This window comes from Uloborus diversus, chromosome 2, assembly GCF_026930045.1.
Source record: "Uloborus diversus isolate 005 chromosome 2, Udiv.v.3.1, whole genome shotgun sequence".
Taxonomy (NCBI): Eukaryota; Metazoa; Arthropoda; class Arachnida; order Araneae; family Uloboridae; genus Uloborus; species Uloborus diversus.
In genome coordinates, this window is record NC_072732.1 from 150,046,043 (window position 1) to 150,059,910 (window position 13,868).

Sequence of the window (13,868 nt, forward strand, 5' to 3'; positions counted from 1 at the left end):
AAAATGAAAGAACACTGTATTTTAAAAGGCTTAGCCCACCATTTGCTTTCGTGTTGATGATGATTATGGCTATTGCAGCATATATCGTTATACTGTTTAGTTGCAAATTCAATTTTTTTCTGAATTTTGTTTTTTCCATTTACAGGCACAGTTGTTTGAAAAGTTCTGATACAATATTTACCTCTATTGTCATCTCTGACTGGATACATCAAGCATGATTTTGAAATGGAACTACTCATTTTAGGAGTTGTAATTAACTAGGAGTGCTTTATAACATATGACGGTTTTGATGTTCTATTTTACGTGTTGTCATGGAATAAAGAAACATCAGTCTCGAACAAGGGTTGAAATTATCAACTTTCAGTCTGCGTGTTCAAGGCTACAACAAAATACCTAACCTTATCTGGAAGTTGATAAAATAATGAACATTTTATCCTCCTTCCCTCGAGTCTTTATTCATGTGTATTTTGATATGTTTAACGCTTCTATATTTAATAAATTATCGGAATACACTTAGTTTCCTGCGTTAATGCAAATACAATAATTATATTTCTGAACCTGCTTGCAATGATTTAATTCACCACAGAAATACCAAAATGGGGCTCAGTTATCTTTTAGTAGAGAGAAACATAATATTTTTTCTACATTTAAGAAAAAAGAGAGAAAAATTTAAAGTCAAGTTTCGTGAAACAGGTTTTGATAAAATAATACAGATGGATAGCTAAAATAAGTGTTAAAGAGTAACACTACGTTTTTTCTTTGAATGTTAATTTTCGTTCAAAGATGCTAAGATTTTTATTTATGACCAATAAATACAATCTCCAATTAGATTTGTAGTAACTGTGACTCCTTTCCCAGAAACTTTGAGAATTACCCAAAGTTACATAAAGAGCTCAACGAAATGATTTTCATGACACTCAATCGTGAAACTTACAAAACTCAATTTTGTTCACGTTCACTAATCCTCCTTACTGAGGTTTATCAAAAAAGGGTGACAATTTTAGTAGATTTCTTTAGAAAACCCCTTCCTCCCCCCACCTTTATTTTTTTTCTAGTTACTAATGCCTCCTTCCCTAAACCGTAGGATTACTGCTTCATGTACTTCATCATCGAATTCTCTACGGACCTTACATAATCAAAAAATTCAACTCCGTTGCTCAATAGGTCACTGTTGGAAAGTCCTTACACTGCACAAAAAACAATTACTTCAGATTCCTTTTTCCTTTTAAGTTTCCATCTTTGAGGCTGTACATATAAAGGAGGTCTCGCTTTTTTCCAACACACTTACACCTCAACTTATCCCTTGTCTCGCTACATTTTTAAACATTGCTGAAAAGACATTTTTAATTCAATCAAAATATGGTCACACTTCTTATCCCCCCCCCCCCCCTCCATGCAATTTGTTACAAACTCAGTTTCTCTAGTTCCTGTTCCCTCTCAAAGTGTGATATCATTTGGGGACCACCCCTTTGTTCGCTGCTTACGTGCATATGTATTTTGTCTTCTTTTGCGTCTCCTTTCAAGTGTCTTCAAAGAAAGACCGCAGTTGCAATACCAACCTTGAATACCCTGTAATTACAGCTTTCCCTCCATCCCTCTTTGTAGAACGCGGCCAAGATTCAATGAAATACTATTGTTAGCAAATAAAAATCTTTTTTTTTTTTTTTTTGCAGTAAATGCATATTCTAGCAAAAGGGAGAGAAAAGTAATTTACGAAGAGTCTCCGAATGTACAGGCTTGAGGGCGCGGGGGATGCGAAGTAAGTTCTTTCATCAAAAATTGCTTGGCGATTTCAGTTAGAAACTGATATGCTCTCACTGACTTCCGTTATGACATCTACTCTATAAAAAGAGATATCGTTCTCCCAAAAAATTTTTTTCCCAGCTACAGCACTGGTTATATTGTATGTATGACTCATTTCATAAAATGTATTTTATCACTACAAAAGAAAAAAAAATAATACCATTGAAAAAAACACATAATTTTATTAGCATTACACATAACACATTTCTTTCTTAGAAATCACCTAGATTCAAATTTTTGTAGAATTCTATTGATGATGGATTTAGAACAACTTCAATGTTCGATACAGCTTTCTTGTTAACAAGTCTCTTTACCAAATTGTTTAATTTCTTCCCATTCAAATTATACTGAAAAGAGAAAAAAAAAACTTTAACATCAGCAGGCAAAGAAAAATAAAAACAAACTATCTATATATATAATTCTCTTACGTGCCGGCAAATGAAGGGGTGAATTTCTAAACCTCTGTTGGCAACACTTCGCCGATAAATCACGTAAACAAACTTCTACGTTGTTTTGAAATCTTGAATCACAGAATACTCAACGAACTTTTTTTTTTTTTGAGATGAGTTTGAGTCGGGCTGTGGCCCATTTCAACCTTAATCAGCAAAGAAAAGCTCAAAGAAGGCAGGAAACCGTTCTTGAATCCAATTTAAGACGAGCCATTTCCAGAGTTGTATTCTCTGATTCGCTGCCGATAATTTTTAGCGGCTGGGGAATTTTCAGTCAGCAGTTCCTTCAACAGATCAGGTGCGTCACACAATGCCGGTAACCGCACCTTTCCGTCATGGCAACATTTAGTATATTTATTTGCAGTATTACGCTCTTTCTGCCAATAAAGAGCACCACAAAATTCGCATTCTTCACACATTGCTCCACAATCATGTTCATCGGCAATGTTGTTTTGAACGCGTAGGCGCTTTGAGCGTCGTCTATTCTCTGCTTCAGTACGACAGTTCAGTTCAAAATGAATAACCGAGAAAGAATTTACTTTATTCCTTTTATTCTCAGCTGAAAGGTTTCGCCAAATTTGTTTAGGGTTATAGTAGTTTTAGTATTGTGCAAGCAAAGTAGCCTTGGCGAGTTTTCGCGTTTTTAGTTAAACCATTTTTTGTTCGTGACGTGGCAAGGATTCAGAATAACAACAAGAAGGACAAACGTTTGAGAAAATATGTTTGGTGCTCTCTGAGCCTGTTTTTAGTCATGGCCAGCTCTATGTGGCATTATCAAGAACAAGATCTTTTGAAGCAGTGTCAGTTGTGGCTCCCAAACGGGACATTTGTAATTGTGTATATGAGGAAGTTTTCTCAGATTAGAATATATAAGAGTGTAAATATGTAAATATATAAGAGTGTAAATAATGTAAATACATCCCTCGGGGGAGCCTGTAACCCCTAGAGGGCGCGTCCCCAGGTGGCGGATAGGGGAATGCCTTCATTGGTTTTCCAATGGGTGGTAGAAGGGAAATAAAATACCTTCCGCGGACCAACAGGTAGAAGTGCAATCTCTCCAAAGCAATGACAGACACTTTTGTATCTATAATGGTAAAGTTGTGCACATTGCCAAGGCAGTCATCTTACATACAGCAAAGTTAAACTGTCGAAAATCTGGCTAAAGCAGACAAATTAACATTATGAACGTAATTTTCATATTGGTTAAATGGATGGTGACCTAAATGCAATTACCAACTTTAATTTTTACGGAAAATTTTAGCTAGGCTAATGTATTGGCATACAGCGAGCGAGCGAAGCGAGCATGGATCGCGAAGCGATCCACAGGGAACTGCGTAAGCAGTTCCGGGGGTTGGCGAGCGATAGCGAGCAGGGGGCGATAGCCCCCTAGTTGAGAATAAAAGGTAAATTTTAATGTGCTTAAATTTGAATGATCAATCACAAATGGCTTCCGTGCAGCAAATTTGTTTTGGAATTCAAAGCTATAGAGGGCGCTACGAGCACAAGGTATAAATATTCACAATCGGATGGGAATAGTTATTATAGTATGGCTCTGATAAAAACAAACTTGACCTTATGCGCGCTCATTCAAGTCATGTTTTAGCATTTGAAATTGTTTAATCTTAACCACAGTGAGAGTCAACTCATCATATATAGATTATAGAAGAATGAAGTTATTTATGTGTATGTTGCTGTAATTGTATACCGAAATATTAACTTCTTTGCAGTTTCCCTTACTATAACTAGAGAATCTTGCAACTAAAGAGCAATGTTACATCGACAGACACATTATGCTTCAGTTAAAATTTTTAAATGTTTGCGTACGCAGCAGAGCTGTCAGAGCTCTTTTGTTTTCCCCCGAAATCTTGGGTTCTTGGGATTGTTAGTCTTTGAAATGCTTTGTTTTTTGTGCTTTATTGGTGAAAAAACACATCTTTGAAGTATTTTCATGCAGAAATATAACATTTTGACTAAAATACGATATACTAAGCGATCTAGAGTAGATATTTCATTCTCGCACTTTCTATAATTGTATCATAGTATTAATAAAATCCTTGTTTTTGAGCAGGTGATTTTTAAACCACTTTTTTTTAGATATTATTGTTGAGAGATTAATTTTAGTACCTAATGTGCTATCCTTTTTACTTTATCGTTTTTAAGATAAGTAACCGACCAGCTACAATAGTAAGTAGTTATCCCAGAAATGTGGATAAATTTTAAGAATAAGGGTTAAACGATCTTGAGCTTTATTACTTAGACTAGAGGGCTCCACCTCTCTGACCAACCCCTGTTCGCCACCCTGCGGCGGAGGACGATTGAAAAGGTTGTTGGAAGTTGCAAATTAAAAATTTTACAGGAAGAACTAAATATCAATGAAGATCAAGTGTAACATATGCCCTTCTTTTAGAGACCTACTGGATTCAATTGAGGATTTTTATGCTTTTTAGTGTGTCAGGACATCCTCAGGACTGGACGTCCGATCCCTTAAGATTTAGAGGTGTGAAACAGGGCGGAATCACTTCCTCTGGATGTCCTGTATCCAAGGGTACCAGTATAGACCTGGCAGATATTGCCAGTCCACAGGAGACAGGAGATACGGCTACAGACACACATACGGACAGATGCACACATGTTTTAATAGTACAGATATTGGGAATTTTTTAAGCCAAATATTGGGGTTTTGAGGAAAATCCCATTAGTTGGGGGGGGGGGGGGGGGGCTCATACGTAGTATGTCCATGCCCATTAAGAAGTGATAAAATGGAGGAAAAGAAGAATTTCATTCATGAACCCAAGTCACGTGATATATTTTATTTTAAAGCAAATCATTGGAAGAAATCAGGTTTCTTTCGCTTGTTTCGCGCAAAACGTGCCAACCACTCGTCGTTGTTGAGTAACGTGACTTGGAACCTTTGGGTCAGCTTTTGCTAAGTCAATGATTGGAGTTGCACCCTCCATTTTAATTCCTGCTCAACGAGTCAGTCTTGATGCGATTTAATATGTACTCTGATTAGAAAACTCTTGTTGCAAAATTTCGATACTTACTGGCACATCCGGCGCCTCGACGATGAGATCTGGCACATGTTCATAAGAGAGGTCCTCTTCGATCGTCTTCCGAATGCTATGTTCAACTTCGGGCGTGAGGGAATGTCCAAGTGCCATTTTTACAAACAGAACAACACGCTCGTCTAGATTGGAGTTAAAATGGGAGACGCATACGCTGTCTATGACGCCGGGAAATCCGTCCACTGAAATTTTTCAAAAAGTGAGAATTCAGTTTTTTAATGAAGCTTCAAATTAACTTATACGCATGCTGTACTTACGCGCAAAATAAATTTCTGAGCAGTTGAATCTGGCACCTTTAGGGTTCATGTTGTCATCGCTGTATAGTGAGAAAATAAATGAATAAATCAATACATTACTGAACGTTATGTTGATTTAGGTTTTTTTTAATTATTTTTTTTTCAGATTATTTTCCTGCAACTTTAATCAAAACTTTCTGTTTTAAAAGAGGTATATAATTTTTGTAAAACCCCTCTCTGTTCGAAGATTGACCAGGACCCCAATGGGAGGTCACTGTGACCTTCCAAAAAAAATTTTATTCGGCAAATTTTGTGTGCTGACTTGGCAAAATTGTCATCATTCGGCAAAATTTAGAGTTCTGTTCGGCAAATTAGGAATTTTCATCCTCTCAAAATGCTTAGTTCCGAGCGCATATGAGGTTAAAGCTATTGTTTTACAGCTTATTAATGATATTTTTACATCCTTTATTCGTTAGACTCAGTATTACTTGAAGTTAAAATTTCTATCGCGCTTTTAGATAATAGAAAACATATTGTAATTAAAAAATGTCATATGATAATACATTATGTACCAGTAGTATGGTATGTCTATTACATGAAAAGTATTAACTAGCTACTTACTATTGTAATAAAATTAAGAACATTTTTATGAATATTGCAAGTATTGAATAACATAAAAGTAAAGTAAAAATTCGTTGTTAACAAGTTAATTACAGTTCTAAGCATCCGCTTTTTCATTTGACAAGTGTGAAAAAAATTCTATTTTTGAACGAATATATTTTGATGATTTCTATATCAACAATGAATTGTATGAAGAACATGTAATATACTCTGAGCAGGGAGAGTAAAGTTATTTCTTTAACATTTTGAGCATAAGTTAAAAATAAAATAATGATAATAAAATGAGAGACAACATTTCCGTTATACCTCCTGACACTTGATTGAATCCCATCTCAATGTTGACGGTTTTTAAACATTTAAATATGGCAAAGTTAGACACGAAAGCTTATGGTTCAGTTAGATGGCAAAACTAAATTTCATACAACAACGGACAAACAAAATCAAGTTACCTTCTGCCGTAAACAATGTAACCCTTAGTCACTGGGTTGATCCAAACATCATCTCCTATGTACCAAGCACCTGAAATCACCATAATAACACTTGACTTTGCAGATCAAAGCACGGTATGATCAAAACGAATTTTGATTAAAAAAAACGTGGCTGTATTCAGACGAACAATATTTACTCGCAGGTCTGTTATTTGAGGGATTATGAGGAGCATGTGCTCCCCACCCCCCAACAGGCAGAAAATTATGTATTTTTCCGCAAATTTTTAAGTAGTAACTCTCGTCTGCCATTGTTTATGAATGTGAGCTTGGGAATCAAAGCTTGATGATTGTGAGCGCTTGTGAGCAAAACTATTACTTCGAAGATATTGATGATACGATACATTGAAATTGGGTTTTCAAAAGTTTTTAAGATACCATATGACACGCGCGTGTGTGTGTGTATATATATATATATATATATATATATATATATATATATATATATATATATATATATTCCACTATGAAAACTTTCCGTTGCATACATCCCCGTCTTCGCAACGAATTCGTTGATATATTACTTATTTTTAATCAAATATTATTTAAAAAAGCGATTAATTTCAAAATATGCTGAACTAAAGCGTACTAGTTTTTAAACGAGGTTTTTGAAACAATTAAAATAAATCATGAAAAAGGTGTCAAATTGCTTTGTGTCCTAACCGACAGACGATTGATTTATTTGTGTCGAATAACTCTAGGCCGGACAAAATAAAAATTTAGTTCCCCTCAAACTCTTCGCGTCGTGTTATTTTTTACCTGGATATTTTGATAAATAAATTTCTCTTAATATCTTCTTTGAATCATCACCAAGGCATGCAACTGGAGATGTTGGAGCTGGGTTGAGTTGTAGCATATCTCCTCTTTGACCAATAACATAATTTCCTGTGTATTGAAAATGAAGACATCAATAAGCACAAGAGTCAGCTTAAAGCAGTTAGTTACAAGAATTTATAGATTAAGACAGAGACTCTCAGTTTGCGAGGTGCACCCGTTCGTGGGACTTGGGAGAATATCGAGGTTGTCGTGAACGTAAAATGAAACATTAAAACTATAATTTGATGACTTTTGTTAACTATAATTTGCGAATGACTGAGAAAATCATAAAAATGCGATAAATAATTAATAGTCATAATAGAGTTGATATAAATATACGTATATTTAAATCAGGCAGCGTGAAGGTTAAGTTCAATTTTATTTCTCAGTTTCCCTATTTTTGGTTGTTGTTTTTTTCAGAAAACCAAACAGATCATAAAAGAACTATTAGTTACTAATAATGTGTACCATATTTATAAATTTTCATATATTTACGAATACCTTTATCATCAACGGTTCGCAAGTCATAGCCCAAAGCAAAGCACTGGATTTCTCCTCTGTAAACTGGAAGATTGAAGTCGTAAGCACCAAGCAATCCATAATATTCTGTAGTCCCTGGGAAAATATTTGGAGGGTAAAATGTACATATAGGTAAATAGCACTTTGAATTGATTTAAAGAAAATTTACTTATTATATTATAAATGTTTCTAAGGTTTAATGTAACGCAATGTCAAGCAAGACCACCAAAAAATTTCATGTATGGTTTTGGCATTTGTATGGTTCGACAGAGCACAGAGTCTACGCGAACATAAATACAATAATTGTGTTTAGAGTCATCGTAACAACCTTATAGTTGTTATGAGGTAAGATCTAATCTAAATTAACGCAAATCATATTTTAAAACAAGATACGCATAAATAGTTAAAAGACCAAGATAAAAATTCAATAAGTGGGTTTTGAACCTCGTTTTCTTTATGACTGTTCAATCAGATTTCGACACAGTAAAATGGCATTAAGTAATATTTCTGCTGAAAGTTTGACGACACTAGTGTTATACGAAATTCCTGTGTCATAAGGAAGTAGCATTTTCTGTTCAGTTCTGATGTCCTTGACGTGTCGTGGTAATTTTATTTAGGTCAAGAGTTCGAATCCGACATTGAGTCTAAAAGTATCGTTTATTTGTCCTATTGTTTTCAACAGAACTTCATCCGAATTTCCATGAATTTCAGTTTTCTTGCGCACGATTTTAGCTCATCGTGAGCAAGATTCTAAACACAGTTCTGTTGTGTAGTTGCATTGAAATAAGAAAAGAAAAAAAAAATATTTTAACATAATAAATCACAGTGTCATACACATTATTTATATTATTTCTTAAAAGTGTTTTTTGTAGGTACGCCATAACTTCCGTAAAACTTCAGCAAACTTCAAACGTAAGACATCCTTTTTAAGACTTTTTCAGCGAAAAATAAACAAAAAATCATATTTTTGTTGTGATTTCCCCATGGCGTGAATGCTCATTGCGCAACCGGCTAGTGTTCGAATACCGATGGGAAAAAATTTCCTGGATTGCTGAGAGAATTCTCTTCAACGTCAGGAAGTTTTAGGCCTCCAGTTCACGGGCTCTTCAAGCCAGGGAGGAACTGCATCCAGTACCTCGAGGAATATCGAAAACTGAAAATTATGAGATGCGATGAGTGCGGTTGATGTTACAGTTAGACCCCGATTTAACGAACCTCTATTTAGGGAATTTCGCGATTTAGCGAATTTTTCTTTTTTCCCCACTAAAATGAACGCAAAAATCCCTATTTAAAGAATAATAAATCCCGAAATAACGAAATATTTTATCAGCCGAAATTTTTTTTTGTTAATTTGGGTTAGGAAATACTGGATTGTTTTCCAAATGTTACATCCACATTATACGAAGAAAAAGTTCTTTCATGGAATCAGCAATTTTTGACGTGCGAGGGACAACCAACGAATAGTGATTCTGATGCAGAAAGCGATAGTGAAACTTCCATTAAAACTATTACTTTTTCAAATGCTTTTCATGGTCTGGAAGCTGTAAAAACATATCATATCTCATGCAACAGGCTGCAAAAGACACAATATTTTCTTCGCTCTATAAAGTTGAAAGACAACTATTTTGATACAAGTATCAAGGAAATTGTCAAACATCTATTACTCAGTAGTTTAAAATTTCAAATTAACTAGCGTGTAATAAGTCGTGGAACATGCTGAAAAAAGTATAAACTTTCTAACTATGGATATTTTTGCGCATTTGTTTATTAGGAGGTTTTAGGTAAGGTAAGTGCTTTTTTTTTTTTAATTTTTCACTCCAAGATGTTACGAATAACCCCAATTTAACGTAAAATGTTTCGGTCCCGGTGAATTCGTTAAATTGGGGTCAGACTGTATTATTATGGTACTGCTGAACGGAAGTTGGTTAAGTGTGTTGCAGACTGTATTAGGTGTTTCCATGGGCACCCCAAACTTATTTTTTTGGGGGGAGGGTGGAAATTATCAATTTGCCGAATGGAAGTCCAAAACTTGCCGAAAGATAATTTTGCTGAATAGAAATTCTAATTTTGCCAAATTGTGCTCCAAATTTTGCCGGATGATGACAATTTTGCCGAATAGAACTCAAAATTTAGCTGAATGATGATAATTTTGGCGAATATTCGAACATAATTTGCCAAATGAAGGACATTTTTGGGAGGTCTTGGTGACCTCCCGTGACCTTCCATCCGGGCGGGGCCACTGGGTGCTTCGTGAAGCTTGTGAAGAAAATGGCAATCAAAATATTATTGCAGGCAAAATTATTTTATTGTGAAAGAATTGGGAAGGAAAGGGGAGAGGCTAATATTGTATTCTTACTGCGTGTATAGTCCAAAATCTGCTAGTGTAGATAATGCTTTCTTTAACTTCACCGAAAAATATAGACATTTTGAAAAAATATTTCAGAAATAATGAAAGAAAATTTAGAGTGGCTATCCAAAAGTTGTCGTATTGAACTGTTTTCGAAGGATTTTAGATCAATGTTGCTTAAAATTAATAAGTAAAATGAAGAATAAACTAATTTCGCCAAAGATTGAAGCTTTAACAATAAAAACATCAATAAATTGTTCACGAAGTATTAGTAAGATCTGATAAATTTTCGTGATTACATTTTCCATTTCTATAATGATGAAAACACTCTTCATGATTGATTCGAACTTTGTTACTCCCCTGTTCAACTCGATGCATTTTTTGAAGTAATGGCAGCTTTAGGGTAGCATTATCTTGCCATTATTCGCTTTCTGCTTGAATCTCTTAATTCAGAAATTAAACAAAATTCTCAAAAAATTCTTCATCCTTCTGCCACTTATTACGTCGCTGTATTGTTAACTTAAAGTTCAATTAAAAATATTTTTTTTTTCATTTAGCATTGCTAAAAGACTATCGATCCAACAATTAATTAAGTGAAAAGATTATTATCAATGGTTCTATGTTTCCGAAGGGGAAAAAAAGCTATTTCTACCCACTTGCGATCACAACGGAAATTTAGTCGTTTTCTTCCCAAGCATTTTTTTTTTTTTTCCAATTCAAAAACTGCTAATGCGGATTTGGAGGATAGCGTTCAAAATAATTCGTACATCACTTTAATCGTTTTGTCTCCGAAGGAAAAACATTATCTGCACATCAAGAAAATGAACGAAAGGAATATCTTTCATTCTGTGAAACTTTTGCTTTTGCTCAACGGGATAGACACCTATCGTAATTTCACTCCGTCAAAACAAAAAGTTCGAAATCTCATGATGTTTATTTGGTGGTTTATTTTAGTTTTATCTTTCGTTACTTGGATATGTTCTACAACTAACTTGCGGAACGAAGCAACCCAGAACCAAGTGGCTTTAGTGTTTTCGATGGCTTTAGGCATCTCCTTTCGGTTGGCTCTGGTCATGAAAAGTAAAGAATTTAAGGTTTTGTTGGAGAATTTACAAACTTTGGATACAACGACAAAACACCAATTAAAGTGCTTAGTTTACAGAAAACGCATAACTTATTTCTACGGATTTTCAATTGCGTTTATCTTGAGTAACACCATCACCAATTTTTTGTTTTCAAAAAGAGACTCTTTAGAGGATATTTCGACGAAGCATTGGCCATTTTGGAAAGAAATTCTTAAATTAAAAGACGAGGAAGCAACAAACATGCTTTATTATTTTGGCGTAGCCAATATGTTACTCTATTATATACCGGTGGTCGCTTCCTTCAACATGTTTATCATATTTTCTGCATTCCTTGCATGGTATTCAAAGGAACTTCTGAAGGAATTTGTTGTTCAACTGCGTTCCTGTCAAACTTTTCTAAATTTTTCGGAATGCCTCAAACGTTATGAAAAGATTGCAAACATTATTTTTGCAATTGATAAATCTTTGAATTCTCTGATTTTGCTCTCTGCGATCTTTGTTTCTACTGCCCTATATTTCGTTGCATTCGATATTTTCAATCTGCACGAGACTGCCTCTGTGCAAAATATTGCTGCGATACTTTCGACAATGTACATGATACTGGTGCTCTTCGTGATGATGTATTTTGCTGCTCAAATACCCGCAGCAAATACTGAAGCCTATAACATTATTACCATGATGCCAGACCAAAACAAACCCTCAAGTGATAAAGTCGTTCTTCTAATGAAGATACAGCAAGGTGCTGCATTGACTGTTGGTGGCATGGTTACAATCAAAAAAGGTTTATTCTTGTCCCTAATGGGAACGATTGTTACTTACTGCTTGCTCATTAGAAACTTCCCCACTCAATAGGCTCACAGTCAAGTGCTGCTTACTAGTCGTTATTTTATTAAAGTTATAGCAAGGTGTTGGATTTACTGTTGCCGGTATAACTGCAATCAAAAGAGGTTTGTTCTTGTCTCTAATACGGACATTCGTTACTTACTGCTTGCTCATTAAGACCTTTCCCACTCAATAAGGCCACAATCAAGTACTGTTTACTGAAGTTCAAACACTGCAAACTTTCTAACTGTAATTCAGGTAATAAAGTCCTTCTAATGCGGGCAAAATTATGATCGCAATACTTAACTTTCATCTAGAAAAGAATCTATAACTCTTTCTGCTTATTTTTCTAAGTTTTTCTCCTCTAGTTTTGTTTAACTATTAATATTTTGTGATATTTTCTAATTCAATAATAGTCATATGGGGCGCAGGACCATGTAAGTACAGTATTTTTGGGTAACCGTAAGTTAAGTAGTTTTTATTATCATGAAACATATTTGACCTAATTTTGACAATAGAATTTGTGGGACCGGAGTCTATTGACTTATTTCAAGCAAACTTTGTTTGAAATTTAGAAGATGTGTACTTTTCTCCTCACACACCCCACCTCTTAGCTATTTGTCTTATGTTTCACCGTCCCGGGTAGAAGATGTGTACTGGTTCTTGGCGTGGTTCATGATTTCAGTTTTGAATGGAGTGTATGTGAACTTCTAAATAGAGAAAAATAAGTTTTTAATAGTTTCCATAATTTTGTCGCAAACTATCGCTCTTTCTTTGTTTCTATTTGACGCAACTTTAGGCTGTCATAGAAATAAAATTTGAGTCTACATTTTTTTTTCTTTTCAGAATATAAATTTTTTCACTCTTTCACTAGAAATTTCCAGTCTCTTATTTTAAATATTTTTGCAATTATTAATGCGTGTCTTTTTTTTTTTTTAATGCTCAAAAAAAAAAAAATTCTTTTCTTGTAAATACATTTTCTTCAACTCAATTTAGGGAATAATTTCGAGAAAGAATTAATTTGTAAATTATCGATAAACTAGAACTGTTTACTTGACCTTCCACAAATCAAGCAATAATCAATGTTAACAATTATTTTAGTATTTGGCTTTCCTTAATTGACGGACTTACATTCAGATCTTGCATTCAGCATCTTGGAAGCGGGAAAATGTTCATAACCTGTTAGAAGAAAGTACTGCAAACTTTTTAAAGTAATATGCAATTCGGGAAAATTTTGATAGTGGGTAATAGGGAGAGCTCGACACGTGGAATTCTCTGCGATTTTTATATTTCAGTCAAGTCTGAACAAAATACGTTATGTATTTACTTTAGTATAGTTATGATACATATTTTTTATCAAAGGTGTTTTTTGTGAGAACGTCATAACATCTTCAATACTTTCGCAAACTTCATAAGTAAAGGCATCATTTCAAAGATATTTTCACTGCTTTCGGTGAAAAATAAAAACACAATTTACATTTTGGTTGATTTGTAAACCCTCCCCCCCCCCTCGATTTCGTCTGTTTCTTCTTATTACGCACTACCTGAATGCATAACATCTGAAAACGCAGACCCATTGGGTCAGTTAATTAGAGTGTCGTGCTAATATATTTTAGGTCG

At 34.6% G+C, this 13,868-nt stretch overlaps 1 protein-coding gene across 1 annotated transcript in view; it reads right to left on the reverse strand.

Annotated features, from left to right (window-relative positions):
- Window positions 1-2,015: 2,015 nt before the first annotated feature.
- Window positions 2,016-13,868, reverse strand: part of LOC129216599 (acetoacetyl-CoA synthetase-like) — a 39,654-nt gene continuing 27,801 nt past the window's right edge. Inside the window, exons 11-16 of the mRNA XM_054850814.1 lie at window positions 7,977-8,090; window positions 7,419-7,544; window positions 6,624-6,693; window positions 5,575-5,633; window positions 5,297-5,499; window positions 2,016-2,150 (exon numbers count right to left, since the gene is read on the reverse strand). Of these exons, the coding sequence (XP_054706789.1) occupies window positions 2,016-2,150; window positions 5,297-5,499; window positions 5,575-5,633; window positions 6,624-6,693; window positions 7,419-7,544; window positions 7,977-8,090 (707 nt within the window). The remainder of the gene's footprint in view (window positions 2,151-5,296; window positions 5,500-5,574; window positions 5,634-6,623; window positions 6,694-7,418; window positions 7,545-7,976; window positions 8,091-13,868) is intronic.